The sequence below is a fragment of the Oncorhynchus masou genome, chromosome 1, assembly GCF_036934945.1.
Source record: "Oncorhynchus masou masou isolate Uvic2021 chromosome 1, UVic_Omas_1.1, whole genome shotgun sequence".
Lineage (NCBI taxonomy): Eukaryota > Metazoa > Chordata > Actinopteri > Salmoniformes > Salmonidae > Oncorhynchus > Oncorhynchus masou.
Window position 1 is genome coordinate 47,006,818 of NC_088212.1, and position 18,129 is coordinate 47,024,946.

An 18,129-nucleotide genomic window follows, 5' to 3' on the forward strand; every position below is an offset into this window, starting at 1 on the left:
GCTGGGAAGACTGAATCTGCAATAGGTAAGCAGCTTGGTTTGAAGAAATCAACTGTGGGAGTAATTATTAGGAAATGGAAGACATACAAGACCACTGATAATCTCCCTCGATTTGGGGCTCCACGCAAGATCTCACCCCGTGGGGTCAAAATGATCACAAGCAAAAATCCCAGAACCACACGGGGGACCTAGTGAATGACCTGCAGAGAGCTGGGACCAAAGTAACAAAGCCTACCATCAGTAACACACTACGCCGCCAGGGACTCAAATCCTGCAGTGCCAGACGTGTCTCCTGCTTAACCAGTACATGTCCAGGCCCGTCAGAGGAGAGCATTTGGATGAGCCAGAAGAAGATTGGGAGAATGTCATATGGTCAGAGGAAACCAAAATATAACTTTTTGGTAAAAACTGAACTCGTCGTGTTTGGAGGACAAAGAATGCTGAGTTGCATCCAAAGAACACCATACCTACTGTGAAGCATGGGGGTGGAAACATCATGTTTTGGGGCTGTTTTTCTGCAGAGGGACCAGGACGACTGATCCGTGTAAAAGAAAGAATGAATGGGGCCATGTATCGTGAGATTTTGAGTGAAAACCTTCTATCAGCAAGGGCATTGAAGATGAAACGTGGCTGGGTCTTTCAGCATGACAATGATCCCAAACACACCGCCCGGGCAATGAAGGAATGGCTTCGTAAGAAGCATTTCAAGGTCCTGGAGTGGCCTAGCCATTCTCCAGGTCTCAACCCCAAAGAAAATCTTTGGAGGGAGTTGAAAGTCCGTGTTTCCCAGCAACAGCCCCAAAACATCACTGCTCTAGAGGAGATCTGCATGGAGGAATGGGCCAAAATACCAGTGTGTGAAAACCTTGTGAAGACTTACAGAAAACGTTTGACCTCTGTCATTGCCAACAATGGGTATATAACAAAGTATTGAGATAAACTTTTGTTATTGACCAAATACTTATTTTCCACCATAATTTGCAAATAAATTCATAAAAAATCCTATAATGTGATTTTCTGGATTGTTTTTTTCTCATTTTGTCTGTCATAGTTGAAGTGTAGTGTACCTATGATGAAAATTACACGCCTCTCTAATCTTTTTAAGTGGGAGAACTTGCACAATTGGTGGCTGACTAAATCATTTTTTGCCCCACTGTATGTGTCTTGTATGTTATAAGGAGATACCCACTGGGTTGTGTGTAGCCTACATACCATGTCAACAAATATCAAACCTGTTGGATTTATAGAAAATATGTCAAAGAAGGTGTGCAAATTCAAAGTGGAGCGAGAGGGTGACAAATGTGTTCAAATATTCACAAAAACGTGTAAATACACACATGCACGGATGCATGAGTCCACACACCGATAACAAACATAACAATTGTCATGTGAATCACACAAACTCTTCTCTCTATCCCAGAGTCAATAGTTAGCACACTGTCATGGGGAAAGCATCTCCCTCCAGTTGGGGGTGTGTGGGGCCCCTTAATTGCTTTATGTAATAATACACTGCAGTGCTGCTAAACCCTGCCTTCCCCATCATCTCCTTTCTTCATTAAAACACAACGTCAGCACCCCGGCAACAAAGAGACAATTCACAGAGAGGAGAAGAGGAGGCTTGGTTTGTGCGTACAGAGCAGTGTAGTGCGCAAATCGTAGGCTACACATTCAAATGACTCTTTTTCTGAAAAAATAGTAACTCATAAATAGTAACTGTTGTTGACACTTTTTTCTGTCGGGGATCAAAAGCAGAAGAGACGGGAAGGGGGGAGAGAGAGATGGAAAGATACAGCTTTGATACACTGTAGATTCCTTTATTTGTTTTCAGACGTACAATATGTCCAACTCCAACATAGTCTAGGCTGGAAGTCAATTGATTCCAGTATATAAATAGTAATGTCTTTGTTTACAAATAACGGTATGTTCACATCTTATTCTTTCTGGTTTTAGTAGTAGTATGGTTTAACAGTACCTAAAACCTGGCTGTAATTTTATTTGACCATGGGAAAAATAACTGCTATGTAAAAACATTAACCTTTAGCTTTTACTCTTCATAGGCAACGATTCATAATAATGATCTCTAGCTCTGCGTTGTGTCTTTAAATGGATTTCACTTTTCAAACAGTTCATGACAGAATATTTGAGGTTTTGAAGTGTTAAGCATTCTGAGACAGCGCTAGCCTCAGTCGGACCGCCCCTTGGACGGATCTGCCCCGGGGAACACTGACTTTGAAGTGTAGATTAGGGGGAGTTATTTCAATAGGCCCTAATTCCACAGTGAACGCATACGCACACTCTGTGGGATGAATGCTGAAATCGTCTGGGGGGATGGTAGGAGGGAAGTGGAGTCTTCAGAGAAAGAAAAGAGAGGCCCTGTTGCACTGAGGTTGTGTGTGTGTGTGTGTGTGTGTGTGTGTGTGTGTGTGTGTGTGTGTGTGTGTGTGTGTGTGTGTGTGTGTGTGTGTGTGTGTGTGTGTGTGTGTGTGTGTGTGTGTGTGTGTGTGTGTGTGTGTGTGTGTGCGTGCGTGCGTGCGTGCGTGCGTGCGTGTGTGTGTGTGTGCGCGCCTCAGTTGGGGCACCTGCACCTTTTAAGGCTTGCAGAAACAGGTATGATCTCAGGGGGGGAAATGAGTGTTAGAAGTCATTTGAATCATCATCATTCCTCAGAATAATTAACTTTTATTAGTATGAGAGGAGATAATCTGACGATAAAGTAGATAATCATTTGTGCTACCCTGATGAAAACAGTTTGGCTATCAAAATGTTGGCTATAAAATGATTGCATCTGAGCACCTAGTGTATGGTGCTCTTTTTCTTTTTCAAGTCATATGTGTTCACACACACGCACACATACACACACACTGCACCTCCGCCGACACACACACAAGCAAACAAACAAATAAGAACTAAAAACAAAAGTGTTGTTCTGAACAACAAATGAGGCCAACCCAGATCGGTCCGGTCCGCGAGTGTGTCTTGTTAAAAGAGAAACTTAATCCAACAGCATAACTAAACAGACTGGCATATTTGCTAACAATCTTGGCTGTGGGTAATGTACTGTGTGGGATGTTAAGGTCAACCCGGATCAATCAAGCCTTCGCTTATTTTAACCAACTGAAGTTTGAAGCGGCAAATCAATGCCCGACCACTTAAATGTTCTGTAGTTAAGTTCAAAGAGCCGCTGCGCGAAGGTGTTTGACAGGTAGTGACATGTTGAGGGGGGAAGTGGATGTAGAAGTGAGCCTGGGAACGAGGGGGAAAGGTAAAGAACCCCGAGGAACACCGAGCATGAGAAAGCACGCAGACAGTCTGCGACAGTCTCTCCCGCTCCTCCATCTCTCAACCTTTGCCATTTTCTTTCCCCGTCCTCTCTTTCCCTGTTCTCTCTTTCCCAGTTCTCTCTTTCCCCGTTCTCTCTTTCCCAGTTCTCTCTTTCCCCATTCTCTCTTTCCCAGTTCTCTCTTTCCCCGCTCTCTCTTTCCCTGTTCTCTTTCCCCGTTCTCTCTTTCCCAGTTCTCTCTTTCCCCGTTCTCTCTTTCCCCGCTCTCTCTTTCCCCGTTCTCTCTTTCCCGTTCTCTCTTTCCCATTTCTCTTTCCCCGTTCTCTCTTTCCCCGTTCTCTCTTTCCCAGTTCTCTCTTCCCGTTCTCTCTTTCCCCATTCTCTCTTTCCCCGTTCTCTCTTTCCCCGTTCTCTCTTTCCCAGTTCTCTCTTTCCCAGTTCTCTCTTCCCCGTTCTCTCTTTCCCCGTTCTCTCTTTCCCAGTTCTCTCTTTCCCAGTTCTCTCTTTCCCCGTTCTCTCTTTCCCAGTTCTCTCTTTCCCGTTCTCTCTTTCCCCTCTCTTTCCCCGTTCTCTCTTTCCCAGTTCTCTTTCCCCTCTTTCCCCGTTCTCTCTTTCCCGTTCTCTCTTTCCCAGTTCTCTCTTTCCCCCAGTTCTCTCTTTCCCAGTTCTCTCTTTCCCCGTTCTCTCTTTCCCGTTCTCTCCCGTTCCCCGTTCTCTCTTTCCCCGTTCTCTCTTCCCCGTTCTCTCTTTCCCCGTTCTCTCTTTCCCAGTTCTCTCTTTCCCCGTTCTCTCTTTCCCAGTTCTCTCTTTCCCCGCTCTCTCTTTCCCTGTTCTCTTTCCCTCTTTCCCCGTTCTTCTCTCTTTCCCAGTTCTCTCTTTCCCTTTTCCCGTTCTCTCTTTCCCCGCCAGTTCTCTCTTTCCCCGTTCTCTCTTTCCCAGTTCTCTTTCCCCGTTCTCTCTTTCCCCGTTCTCTCTTTCCCAGTTCTCTCTTTCCCCGTTCTCTCTTTCCCAGTTCTCTCTTTCCCCGTTCTCTCTTTCCCCGTTCTCTCTTCCCCGTTCTCTCTTTCCCCGTTCTCTCTTTCCCCGTTCTCTCTTTCCCAGTTCTCTCTTTCCCCGTTCTCTCTTCCCCATTCTCTCTTTCCCCATTCTCTCTTTCCCCGTTCTCTCTTTCCCCGTTCTCTCTTTCCCCGTTCTCTCTTTCCCAGTTCTCTCTTTCCCCGTTCTCTCCCTTTCCCCATTCCTCTTTCCCCGTTCTCTTTTCTCTTTCCCCGTTCTCTCTTTCCCTGTTCTCTTTCCCCGTTCTCTCTTTCCCAGTTCTCTCTTTCCCCGTTCTCTCTTTCCCAGTTCTCTCTTTCCCCATTCTCTCTTTCCCCGTTCTCTCTTTCCCAGTTCTCTCTTCCCCATTCTCTCTTTCCCCGTTCTCTCTTTCCCAGTTCTTTCCCAGTTCTCTCTTTTCCTTCACTCCTCTTACTTGCCTTTTTTCTCTCTCATCACCCCCCTCTCCTACTTCCAACATGTTCCCAGGCCTCCCGTACTACTGCAGTGCTTGACTTGGCGGAGGGAGGGAGCTGGGGGAGAACACTAATCATAAAAGGAAAACGATCCATCAGATCAAAGAACTCACAAAGGACTAGCAGAAGAGAGAGTCAATACAGCAGCAGGGACCTATCTTACCATAGGTTCGGTTTGTCTGCCTGTGTGAACAGTGGAATCTGGGGTAGCAAGCTGTTCTCAGTGCCACCATATCAAAATCTCATTTTATTTGTCATGTGTCGAAGACAACAAGTATAGACTTTATTGTGGAATGCTTACTTACTTTCCCAACAATGCAGTTAAAAGTAAGAAAATGAGCAAATAGATAAAAATAGTAACACAATAAAATATAACAATAATGAGCCTATATTATATACAGGGAGTAACGAGTCAGTGTACTAGGGGATGAGGTTGTTGGGTTGATTGATTGAGGTAATATGTACATGTAGGTAGGGGTTGAAGAGGGTTAAACCAAGGCCTTAAACTTTTTAAAAGGTTAATAAATGATGTTATGATAAACTGTAAGGTTTCTTCAGGAGACCTCTGTGTGTGTGTGTTAAAAGGGTTGCGACTTTCAGACACTATCAGAAGGCGTCTACATTCAGACTCCTGTCTGGATCCCACCGTGGTTCTCTGTTTTTTTGAGAACACAAGGCTGCCACAGACCTGATGAAACCAGCCACCTGTCAGAAGATGCTTTTATTCACCTTGTTATGACCCAATAATTGTGATGAAAGGTCCAGTTTCAGTCAAACCCACTTCTGAGCTTTTACTTGCTGATAAGATGGTTCCTGCTGTCAGGGGGAGGTTAGATTTATTAAAATGTTGTTGCTAGGGAAAGTTACGTAAGGGGGATTGGGGAGACTATGTGAGTTACAGGTTATCTTAGACATTTTGCAGAACTTGGGGAGAGCTATCATATACTGTTATACTGTACTCTGTCCCAACATCTGTCTACAATTGTATTACTAAAGGAGTATTTTAATACTTAAACAAAAAGTCTGTGTTTCCTTTCCTTTACTAATGTATGTTTGATAATTATATAGACCTGATCATTTGTTGAAGAAATTGACCAACAGGGTGAAAAGGAGAAAGTCCCAGTAGCCATTTGATGAACTGTTCAGCAGTCTTATGGCTTGGGGGTAGAAGCTGTTCAGGAGCCTTTTGGTCCCAGACTTGGCGCTCCTGTACCACTTTCCGTGCGGTAGCAGAGAACAAACTGTGACTTGGGTGGCTGGAGTCTTTGACCAGTTTTGGGGCCTTCCTCTGACACCGCCTGGTTAGAGGTCCTGGTTGACAAGGTAGCAAGGCCCCAGTGATGTTCTGGGCCATACGCACTACCCTCTGTAGCACCTTGTGGTCGGATGCCGAGCAGCAGCCAGTCAAGACGCTCTCACTGGTGTAGCTGTATAACTTTTTGAGGATCTGAGGTCCCATGCCAAATCTTTTCAACCTCGAGGGGGAAGAGGGCATGATAGGTCCTTAGTGATGTGGACACAGAGGAACTTGAATCTCTTGACCGTCTCCACTGTAGCCTCCTCAATTTGAAAGGGGGGCGTGCTCGGCCCCCCGTTTCCTGTAGTCCACGATCAGCTCCTTCGTCTTTCTGACGTTGAGGTTGATATGGTGTTTGTGTGTGTACAGTGGAAGCTGAGCTACAGAGCTATTCTCTGTGTCACCCTGTGGTTGACTTGCATCCATTTGAACTTCCTCTGCAAGAGACAGCACAAATAGATCTGGGGATCAGGCTAGCAGTTGACATGAGAGGTAGGTCAAAAGTATTGCAATATACGGGGAATAAATTGTTATTTGGGATTCAACCAGTGACTGGGAATGGAGATTCCCTTACCGCTCTGAGGCACTGTGTTCTAAACTATTGTGCTGATGTGACATTATTTTCAAAATAAAGTCAGTGGGAAATGTCTGGTTTTCGTAGCTCAACAAGAGAGCCAGGGGAATCCTAGGTAGGGAGAGAGAAAGGATGGAGGGATAGGGCAGCGAGCCACCCAGACAGACCTATAGGCTCTGGAATGCTGCACACTCCCCTTCCCTTGCCAGAGTCAACACTCATTAATTAGTTGTTTCCAACTGTGTGTTTGTGCTTGTTATAATGACGGGGACAGGCATGACTGGGGATGGGGTAGGCGCACACATCTCTGGAGGAGAGCGGGAGCAGGTTACAGTAATTCCAGAATTGCAGTGTTGTAGAATTTTGTATTGGAGTCTACACACCCACAGCACACTGCGTGCACAATTATTAGGCAAATGGTATTCATTTTATTCTTGAACAAACACAATGCTCTCAGTCAATCCAAAATGTTATTGAACCTCAAACCTGAATGTTTAACAAAGGAAATGTGTGTTTTGTCTTTCTCAGTGGAATATATAATGGTGTAAACATTTATTACTATTAGCGTGCAGAATTATTAGGCAACTAAATTACAAAAATAACTTCTCTGAACTCAATTATTTATTCTCAATTTTTGGAGTAAGTGGTCTAAAAAATATCCCAATGCCCCAGGGCAGTGATTGGTACCCTACACACTGCCCTGTGTAGGGTGCCGTCTTTCGGATGGGACGTTAAATGGGTGTCCTGACTCTCTGAGGCCATTAAAAGATCCCATGGCACTTATTGTAAGAGTATGGGTGTTAACCCTGGTGTCCTGGGGGTGTTAACCCTGGTGTCCTGGCTAAATGCCCAACCTGGCCTTCAAACCATCACGGTCACCTAATAATCCCCAGTTTACAATTGGCTCTTTCATTCCCCTCCTCTCCCCTGTAACTATTCCCGAGGTCATTGCTGTAAATGAGAACGTGGTCTCAGTCAACAAATCTGGTAAAATAACGGATAATTAAAAAAATTAAAAATATGGTTCAAGAGAAAATAGCCTAATTAATGAAAAAAAAGCATCCAATCAACAACATGCATTATTTTCTATGAATTCCGTACATCTCTTACAATTACTGACTTATTTCGCAACTGCCACCAATTTGGTGCCAAAACATTTACAACAAAGACATAAACATAGTATTAAAAAAAGTGCTAAAAATAATATATACTATATACACATATGTAGTTGAAATCGGAAGTTTACATACACCTCAACCAAATACATTTGAACTCAGTTTTTCACAATTGCTGACATTTAATCCTTGTAAAAAATGCCCTGATATAGGTCAGTTAGGATCACCACTTTATTTTAAGAATATGAAAAGTCAGAAAAATAATAGAGAAAATTATTTATTTCAGCTTTTATTTATTTCATCACATTCCCAGTGGGTCAGAAGTTTACATATACTCAATTAGTATTTGGTAGCATTGCCTTTAAAATTGTTTAATTTGGGTCAAACGTTTTGGGTAGCCTTCCACAAGTTTCCCACAATAAGTTGGGTGCATTTTGGCCCATTCCTCCTGACAGAGCTGGTGTAACTGAATCAGGTTTGGAGGCCTCCTTGCTCGCACACACTTTTCAGTTGTGCCCACAAATTTTCTTTAGGATTGAGGTCAGGGCTTTGTGATTTTCCACTCCAATACCTTGACTTTGTTGTCCTTAAACCATTTTGCCACAACTTTGGAAGAATGCTTGGTGTCATTGTCCATTTGGAAGACCCATTTGCAACCAAGCTTTAACTTCCTGACTGATGTCTTCAGATGTTGCTTCAATATATCCACATAATTTTCATCCCTCATGAGGCCATCTATTTCATCAAACCAGAGGACATTTCTCGAAAAACTACGATATTTGTCCCCATGTGCAGTTACAAACCGTAGTCTGGATTTTTATGGAGGTTTTTGAGAAGGGGCTTCTTCCTTGCTGAGCGGCCTTTCAGGTTGTTGACATAGGACTCGTTTTACTGTGGATAGAGGTACTTTTGTAGATGTTTCCTCCAGCATCTTCTGAAGGTCCGTTGCTGTTGTTCTAGGATTGATTTGCACTTTTCGCACCAAAGTACGTTCATCTCTAGGAGACAGAATGCTTCTCCTTCCTGAGCAGTATGATGGCTGCATGTTCCCATGGTGTTTATATATTGTTTGTACAGATGAAAATGGTACCTTCAAGCATTTGGAAATTGCTCCCAAGGATGAACCAGACTTGTGGAGGTCTACTATTTTTTTCTTTTCAGTTTCCCATGATGTCAAGCAGAGGCGCTGAGTTTGAAGGTAGGCCTTTAAATACATCCACAGGTACACCTCCAATTAACTCCAATTATGTCAATTAGCCTATCATAAGCTTCTAAAACCATGACATAATTTTCTGGAATTTTCCAAGCTGTTTAAAGGCACAGTCAACTTAGTGTATGTAAACTTCTGACCCACTGGAATTGTGATACAGTGAAATATAAGTGAAATAATCTGTCTTTAAACAATTGTTGGAAAAATTACTTGTGTCATGCACAAAGTAGATGTCCTAACCAAGATGCCAAAACTATAGTTTGTTAACTAGAAATTTGTGGAGTTGTTGAAAAAGTTTTAATGACTCCAACCTAAGTGTATGTAAACTTCTGACTTCAACTGTGTGTGTGTATATATATATATATATATATATATATATTTCATGTTGAAACTCTCATATTAAACACCACTGTATTCATTAAGTATATTTAGGATCATGTTTTACAGCTTTGTCATTCTAGTTTTTTAAAATTCTTATTCGATTATTTTATATATTCTAGCTCCTGAGTGGTGCAGCGGTCTAAGGAACTGCATCTCAGCGCAGGAAGTGTCACTATAGTGCCTGGTTCGAATCCAGGCTGTGATTGGGAGTTCCATAGGTTGGAGCACAATTTGCCTCGCTTCATCTGGATTTGGCCTGAGTAGGCCGTCAATGTAAATAAGAATTTGTTCTTAACTGACTTGCCTAGTTAAATAACGAATGTTATCCTAAAAACTTGAAAGCTACCAACATTCTGGTAGTTTACAAGTTTCCAGTATCATACCCTCACTTTACAAACTTAGTTCCAGCCCAACAGTAACACACCTGGTTAAACGAATTAAGAAGTGGGTTGGAATAAACGTCAGTACAGCCTATGGGTCTCCAGGAATTAAACAACATTCTGCTCTGAAGTCAATCCAGGTTGGAGATGAGGACATGACACAACAAATCAACTATGGGATATCCTCCCCGTACCCTTTCCTCAGGATTTTAGGCTACAGCTTTTAGTTTGGACATCTGTTGACATGTGATATCTAGATCCTATGGGATTATTGTTAGTCTGGACTACTGTTTTAAGTGTGATATGAGATATCGACATCCTATAGGGGGAATGGTAGTTTCACAACCCACTAAGCTGGTGTCAACTTGTTCCTCGAGGTGCCACTCATTTTGGATTTTAGTAGCTACTGACAGCTAGGCTCATCTAGAATGATTTACTGTCAACTTAGCAGATCTGAACCCCTGGTTTCCTGCAGGGCAGTAGTATGCAATCCAAGCCAGGACTAGAAGAGAAGACATGTTTAAACTCATATTGAATAGGCGTTAATATACAGTGGTAGATTTTACCATTAGGCAGAAGAGGCAATTGTCTCAGGCCTCACATCCTCAAGGGATCTTGTGTGCTGGACACAAGAAAACCTGTTTAGTTTCTTTATAATTTCTCAGTTTAAGGTCTGTCCATGCTCCGCAAGCTGCAGCAATGGGGCGCTATCAGAGCGTGGCAGATAAAAAGTAAGACGATTTAATTTTAACAGAGTAATTACTTAAATTAAGGAATTTCTTTAGTAAAAAGACAGGCACTGCTGATTATACTGCCATCATTGTCGAGGCAGATGACATGAACAGTGCATTCGGAAAGTATTCAGACCCCTTGACTTTTTCCACATTTTGTTACGCTACAGCCTTATGATGTAATGGATTAAATTGTTTTTCCCCCTCATCAATCTACACACAATACCCCATTATGACAAAGCCAATACCCCATTATGACAAAGCAAAAACGTGTTTAGAGTTTTTTGCTAATTTATATATATATGTTAAACTGAAATATCACATTCAGGCCCTTTACTCAGTACTTTGTTGAATAACCTTTGGCAGCGATTACAGCCTCGAGTCTTCTTGGGTATGAAACTACAAGCTTGGTAAACCTGTATTTGAGGAGTTTCTCCCATTCTTCCCTGCAGATCCTCTCAAGCTCTGTCAGGTTGGATGGGGAGCGTTGCTGCACAGCTATTTTTAGGTCTCCCCAGAGATGTTCAATAGGGTTCAAGTACAGGCTCTGGCTGGACCACTCATGAACGTTCTAGGAAGAGTCTTGGTGGTTCCAAACTTATTCCATTTAAGAAATGATGGAGGCCACTGTGTTCTTGGGGACCTTCAATGCTGCAGAAATGTTTTTGGTACCCTTCCCCAGATTTGTGCCTCGGAGCTCTACGGACAATTCCTTCGACCTCATGGCTTGGGTTTTTAGCTCGGACCTGCACTTTCAACTGTGGGACCTTATATAGAAAGGTGTGTGCCTTTCCAAATCATGTCCAATCAATTGAATTTACCACAGGTGGACTCCAATCAAGTTGTAGAAGCATCTCAAGGATGATCAATGGGAACAGGATGCACCTGAGCTCAATTTCGAGTCTCATAGCAAAGGGTCTGAATACTTAAGTAAATAAGGTCTGTTTTTTATTGTTAATGTGCAAACATTTCAAAAAAATCTGTTTTCGCTTTGTCATTATGGGCAATTGTGTGTAGATTAATGAGTGAAAATATTTTATTAAATCAACTTTTGAATAAGACTAACGTAACAAAATACTTTCCGAATGCACTGTATGTGTAGCCCATGTAGAGTACCAGTCAAATGTTGACACCTACTCATTCAATGTTTTTTCTTTATTTGTACTATTTTCAAAATTGTAGAATAATAGTAAACACATCAAAACTATGAAATAACACATATGGAATCATGTAATAAATAAATATATTTTCGATTTTATATTCTTCAAAGTAGCCACCCTTTGCCTTCATCCCAGCTTTGCACACTCTTCAAATCAAAGTTTGTCTCGTGTGCCGAATATAACAGTAGGCCGTACAGTGAAATGCTTACTTACAGGCTCTAACCAATAGTGCAAAAAAGGTATTTGGTACACAATAAGTAAGTAAAGAAATAAAAACAACAGTAATGAGACAGTCTATATACAGTAGCGAGGCTATAAAAGTAGCAAGACTACATACAGACACCGGTTAGTCAGGCTCATTGAGGTAGTATCTACATGTAGATATGGTTAAAGTGACTATGCATATATGATGAACAGATAGTAGCAGTAGTGTAAAAGAGGGGTTGGCAGGTGGCGGGACACAATGCAGATTGCCCAGTTTGCCAATGTGCGGGAGCACTGGTTGGTCGGGCTAGTTGAGGTAGTATGTACATGAATGTATAGTTAAAGTGACTATGCATATATGATAAACAGAGAGTAGTAGCAGCAGCGTAAAAAGAGGGGTTGGGGAGGTACACAATGTACCGGGTAACCGGAAATCTGGTAGCCGATTACCTGTTCAGGAGTCTTATGGCTTGGGGGTAGAAGCTGTTCAGGAGCCTTTTGGTCCCAGACTTGGCGCTCCTGTACCACTTTCACCACCTGGTGTAGAGGTCCATGATGGCAGGCAGCTTAGCCCCAGTGATGTACTGGGCCATACGCACGACCCTCTGTAGTTCCTTCTGGTCGGAGGCTGAGCAGTTGCGTACCAGGCAGTGATGCAACCACCTCTCGATGTTGCAGCTTTAGAACCTTTTGAGGTTTCAGGACCCATGCCAAATCTTTTTAGTTTCCTGAGGGGGAATAGGCTTTGTCATGCCCTCTTCACGACTGTCTTGGTGTGTCTCATCTGTCTTGGCATTGTCTCAACCAGCTTCACCTGGAATGATTTTCCAACAGTCTTGAAGGAGTTCCCAGATACGCTGAACACTTGTTCGCTGCTTTTCCTTCGATCTGCGGTTCAGCCCTTACACAGCCTGGAGGTGTGTTGAGTCATTGTCCTGTTGAAAAACAAATGATTGTCCCACTAAGCGCAAACCAGATGGGATGGAGTATCGCTGCAGAATACACCGTGAAGCATGGAGGAGTGTGCGTTGAATCCTAAAATCAGAGTGTCACCAGCAAAGCACCCCCACAATATCATACCTTCTCCATGCTTCACCACGGTGGGAACCACACATGCAGAGATCATCCGTTCACCTACACCGTCTCACAAAGACATGGCGGTTGGAACCAAAAATCCCAAATTTGGACTCATCAGACCAAAGAACAGATTTCTACCGGTCTAATATACATTGCTTGTTTCTTGGCTCAAGCAAGTCTCTTCTTCTTAATGGTGTCCTTTAGTCGTGGTTTCTTTGCAGTAATTCGACCATGAAGGCCTGATTCACGCAGTCTCCTGTGAACAGTGTCTGGTACTTGTAACTTCTGAGGCTGGTAACTAACAAACTTATCCTCTGCAGCAGAGGCAACTCTGGGTCTTCCTTTCCCATGGCGGTCCTCATGAGAGCCAGTTTCATCATAGCGCTTGATGGCTTTTGAGACTGCACTTGAAGAAACATTCAACATTCTTAAAATGTTCCAGATTGACTGAACTTCATGGCTTAAAGTAATGATGGACTGTTCTCTTTATTTGAACTGTTCCTGCCATAAGAACTTGGTATTTTACCAAATAGGGCTATCTTCTGTATAACACCCCAACCTTGTCACAACACAACTGATTAGCTCAAATGCATTAAGGAAAGCAATTACACAAATTAACTTGTCACAAGTCCACCCCTGCTAATATAAAACTTAGTACATGAGGCTCACACTGAAACTCAGCAATGCATTCTTACTAAGCAACCACATTTTAAACAGCTGAATTAAAATGTTAAAAACAACTGTGGCCACAACAATAGGACTGTCCTCAGATACCTGTAATGACTGGCCAGGAGTTGTAATAAAAGAAAACAGAAAATGACAGTCTCCATAAAACAATCTTCTCTTGTAAGATGATCAGTCACTATTATTTTACACATTTTGTTTGAATGTTATTGCCTTCAGTTTAAAAACAATAATTATCCTTCATCCTATTGTTTAACTGTAAAATGTCACAATTTAAAATGTGCTTTCAATAAAGTTTTATTTGATTGATTTGTACACAATTAGTGGCTTTGTGTGGTTCAGTCAAGTTTTGGCAAGAGGGGACCATATCAATCCATAACTTTCAGAGTGATCAGTGTAGTTTCTCAGTTGACCAGAGGAGGGTAGTATGACTCTTCACATGGGAGGACTGCTCTATAAATATGGATATAGATGTTTCACAGAAGTTAATACTTATTTTGAAAGCAGAAAACAATATTGGATTGCTAAAGCACAAAAGAGGACTTAGGAGTTTACTTTTATTGTAAAACCATTTGACATAACAAAAAAGAGCGAGATTTTAAATAGTTGTCATGATACACCCTTTGCTAAGTGCTCCTCCCATTGGTTGCTCAGGTAACATCCCAAATGGCACCCTATTCCCTATAGTGCACTACTTTTGACCAGGGTGCATATAGGAAATAGGGTGCCATTTGGGACAGAACCTCTGGCCTCGAGAGGACCTGTGAGCAGAGGTTGGGTTCACATTGAAACCTGCCAAATAGATGATATATTGTACCCCCTGAGAAAAGCCAGCCTTCCCTCAAACCACCAGAAAAAATAAATACAATACACAAATATTGTAGACAGCATGTCAGTGTATATTGTTTCCTTGACGTTTGCGGTGGAATCTGCTTGGGTTTAATACCCCAGTCACACATACCCTAGAGGAGCTGTCTGTCTGACACTGGGCCTCGGCCTTGACTGGTTAGAGTTAAGTGCAGGGCCCGTATTCATAAAATGTCTCAGTGTATGAGGGCTGATCTAGGATCAGTTGCCTTTTAGATCCTAATGAATACAAATATAAATCGACAGTGGGTACCCGTTCCGAGATCAGCACTGCTCTGTTCACAGCTTGAATCCAGAGTGTAGGGCCACCACTCCTCCTGTCAGGTTGTGGTAGCGAACAGAAAATAACCCTGCATCCTCAATCATTTGTTTGAATGTCTCCTGTAGAGGGAGAGAAGAGGAGAGAGAAACAGTTAGGTAAAAACATACAGCAAAACTTAAGTTTACAAACATGCACAATATTCAATGTAATTTAGTCGGGCAGTATTTGAAGAAGATAGTTTGAGAAATCTATTCAGCATAATTCTGGCCACCAAAGGGCCAGACAGAATAGGTACAGAAGGATGATTGAATCATTCATTCTTACCTGGTCTGGGAACTTCCTGATGCTCTCCACCAGGTACTGATAGGACTTCCAGTCGCCAGCGATCACCTCCCCCAGCACTGGGATCATCTGGAAACTGTAGGCATCGTAGAGCCTGGCCAGCAGGGGGTTGGTGACTTTACTGAACTCCAGACACATGAACCTTCCCCCTGGCTTCAGCACCCGTACAGCCTCCTGTAGAGCCTGGAAATAAGACGGAGGAAAAACATTTCATTTGATCATTTTAGGTAAGTATTTGCCCGTAGAAGAGTATTCTATTTTGGCTACCTTATCAAGTTTGGTTTCTGGTGTACAATGAATGAATGCAAGACGAATTACAAATGTTTATTTCCTTGCCTGCCAGGAGTACACTGAAATTAAGTGGATTGAGAAGGATTACCAGGTCTATGTGGGTGACATTACGGATGCCAAAAGCAATGGTGTACACGTCAAACTGGTCATCATCAAAAGGCAGTTCCTCTGCATCTCCTACCACCCAGGACAGACCTGTGAGACACACACACACACACAGGTGAGGGAAAACACAGGGTTATGTCACATCATATACCCCAGTCAAGCCAAAAGAAATCATGAGCACTTATTGAGAACACAGTCCACAGACATGTCTAATGAGGGTAATATGGTGTACTAAAGAAAGGTAGTAAATGGAGGGTAATATGGTGTACTAAAGAAAGGTAGTAAATGGAGGGTAAATCTGTGTGCATATAAATAATATAGATAGTAGCCTGACTAATCAGTGGGTGATACACCAGATAATGTACAATTCAATAAAAATGTTCCAATTAAATCTCCCTACCACTACTGACGCCCATGCTCTCCGCTTTCTGTTTGCCCACTTTTAGCATCTCCTTGTTGATGTCACAGACTACAGCCCTGGACTCTCTGGCCTCCGTCTCCATCTCTATTCCCTCCGTGGGGGTCGTGTAGCTGGTTGAGATCTCCTGCCAGGAGGGGGTCTGGTTGGCCCGGGCAGTCCGCCGTGCAACACGCTCCTGCTGAGACCTCACATAGTTCAGGAATCTGAAGGAGATGTCACCTGGGAGGTGCACAGTTGAAGTAATTTATTTGAATTGGCAGAGAAAAATTGAGTTACAAGTGTGTAACCAGTGAGATGTGAACAAAACATGCGCTTACAAGTCTAAGGCAGGGCTAGCTCACCACGAGAGTCTAATTCAAAAACCACCTGTGCTACATAAGGACTACCGTTATGAACACTGAATAAGAAGCCTACCTGTTCCTCCAGCTACGTCCAGTAGGCGTATGCCTGGCTGGGGGTTCATAACGTGGAGTAGCATGTCCTTCCAGAGCCGGTGGACCCCCAGACTCATAGCATCATTCATCACATCATACTTCTGGGCCACGCTCTCAAAAACCTTGTAAACTGGAGATACAGGTGAAGGTTTGAACACAGATGAATAGGGGAAACCTACTCTATCACGATACAAATCTCTGGGTTAAACATTTTGAAGGAAGAGTCGATATCAGGGACTGGGAATAAAGCCCATATTACGCCAGCATAGTGGCATGCACGGCTAACCGTGGCAAAAAGAGTTAGGGGGGGGAGGGGGCATGTAAAAGAGTGTGGGGAGGGGGCATGTAAAAGAGTGTGGGGAGGGGGCATGTAAAAGAGTGTGGGGGGGGGGGGCATGTAAAAGAGTTGGGGGGGGCATGTAGACTAACTTACCCACGCGGATCGTTGTAAGCAAGGTTAACAATCGATTTTCAAGCGAGATAACATTAACTAAATTAGAGGTAAAATGGTTTGCCTCTACAGACTTTGAGATACATTTGCAATGAACATACAATCCAAAATCGGGCATTAATGGCCAACTGAACCAACAAGCTAGGCGTATCAATTAATAAATATCTGAGCAGCCTTAACGTAGCTACCTAACTTTAACGTTACCTCTCTCTGCCTTCTCTCCTTCGGACACAGTCTCGAATCCGAAATGTGTACTTTTGTCCGCGGCACCATCGCTGAAGCATCGACAAGCTGAAAGATTTGAAGGGCAACTTGAACTGACTATTCGAACAGACACACTGCTATTGATAGTTCGAAAAGCATCACGAACTATTCTCCGAGAGAGCAACCTAATGGAAGCCGCCATGATATTTTTCTTCTTCTGTGGGCTTTATGGCGGTCGACAACTCAACAAGGTCTATTGCCGCCACCAACTGGACGGGTTGAAAAAACAAGGTAAAATAAAACCCATACGACCTGAACTCAACCCAAATAAAAATCAGTGGTTGAACAAGTGCCCAATTGTCATACTTGAGTAAAAGTAAATTCCTTAATAGAACATGACTAAAGGAAAAGTGAAAGTCACCCAGTAAAATACTTATTGAGTAAAAGTCTAAGTATTTGGTTTTAAATATACTTAAGTATCGAAGGTAAAAGTATAAATCGTTTCAAATTGCTTATATTAAGCAAACCAGACGGCACAATTGTATTTTCTTTTTTAAATTTACGGATAGCCAGGGACACATTCCAACACAGACATCATTTACAAACGAAGCATTTGTGTTTCGTGAGTCCGCCAGATCAGAGGCAGTAGGGTAGACCAGGGATGGTCTCTTGATAAGTGCGTGAATTGGAACATATTCCTGTCCAGGTAAGCATTCAAAATGTAACAAGTACTTTTGGGTGACAGAGAAAATTGTAGGAGTAAAAATTACATTATTTTATTGTCAAAATATAAATAGTAAAGTAAAGTACAGACACCCTAAAAAACAAGTTCAGTGTACTTTAAATTATTTTTACCTAAGTACTTTACACCACTGATAAAAATAGTACGTTGACAAAACCAAACCATAACTCCACTTCCTTCCTTCAAATCCCCATTTCTTGCTTCTCAGGCTCTAGGTCCTGAAAGAGTGGTACGGCTTGTGACAATACTCCATGCAACTCCTCCGCCGAGAAATCTTTCCTTTCAGTCCCAGGAACCGCTCCGCCGAATCCACAATAATATCTATTTTCCTGGAATTCCACCTTGGCAGTGCCAACAATCACCATAGCTATAAAGGCCACAAAGTCCACCTTGTTAAACTTTAAAA

General features: G+C 42.6%; 1 protein-coding gene across 2 annotated transcripts; it reads right to left on the reverse strand.

Annotated features, from left to right (window-relative positions):
* Positions 1–13,102: 13,102 nt before the first annotated feature.
* coq5 (coenzyme Q5, methyltransferase) lies at positions 13,103–17,205 on the reverse strand. Of its 2 annotated transcripts, XM_064973123.1 has the most exons (7): positions 16,982–17,205; positions 16,307–16,456; positions 15,872–16,111; positions 15,455–15,561; positions 15,058–15,258; positions 14,725–14,852; positions 13,103–14,057 (listed from the first exon to the last, which is right to left on the reverse strand). In XM_064973123.1, the coding sequence occupies exons 1-6, from the start codon at positions 17,181–17,183 to the stop codon at positions 14,751–14,753; spliced, it is 1,002 nt and encodes a 333-aa protein (XP_064829195.1). In that variant the 5' UTR covers positions 17,184–17,205; the 3' UTR covers positions 13,103–14,057; positions 14,725–14,750. The 2 variants fall into 2 exon arrangements, with proteins under 2 accessions (XP_064829195.1, XP_064829187.1); XM_064973115.1 differs by lacking the exon at positions 13,103–14,057 and having other exon boundaries at positions 14,145–14,852.
* Between the last annotated feature and the right edge of the window lie 924 nt (positions 17,206–18,129).

What these genes read in the sequence shown, in the direction of transcription:
- coq5 (XM_064973123.1), bottom strand. Translation starts at nt 17,183, where the DNA reads ATGGCGGCTTCCATTAGGTTGCTCTCTCGGAGAATAGTTCGTGATGCT. An exon ending in GGACGTAGCTGGAGGAACAG is followed by an intron (nt 16,112 to 16,306) that starts GTAGGCTTCTTA and finishes TGCACCTCCCAG; the next exon opens with GTGACATCTCCTTCAGATTC. An exon ending in ATGTCACCCACATAGACCTG is followed by an intron (nt 15,259 to 15,454) that starts GTAATCCTTCTC and finishes TCTTATTTCCAG; the next exon opens with GCTCTACAGGAGGCTGTACG.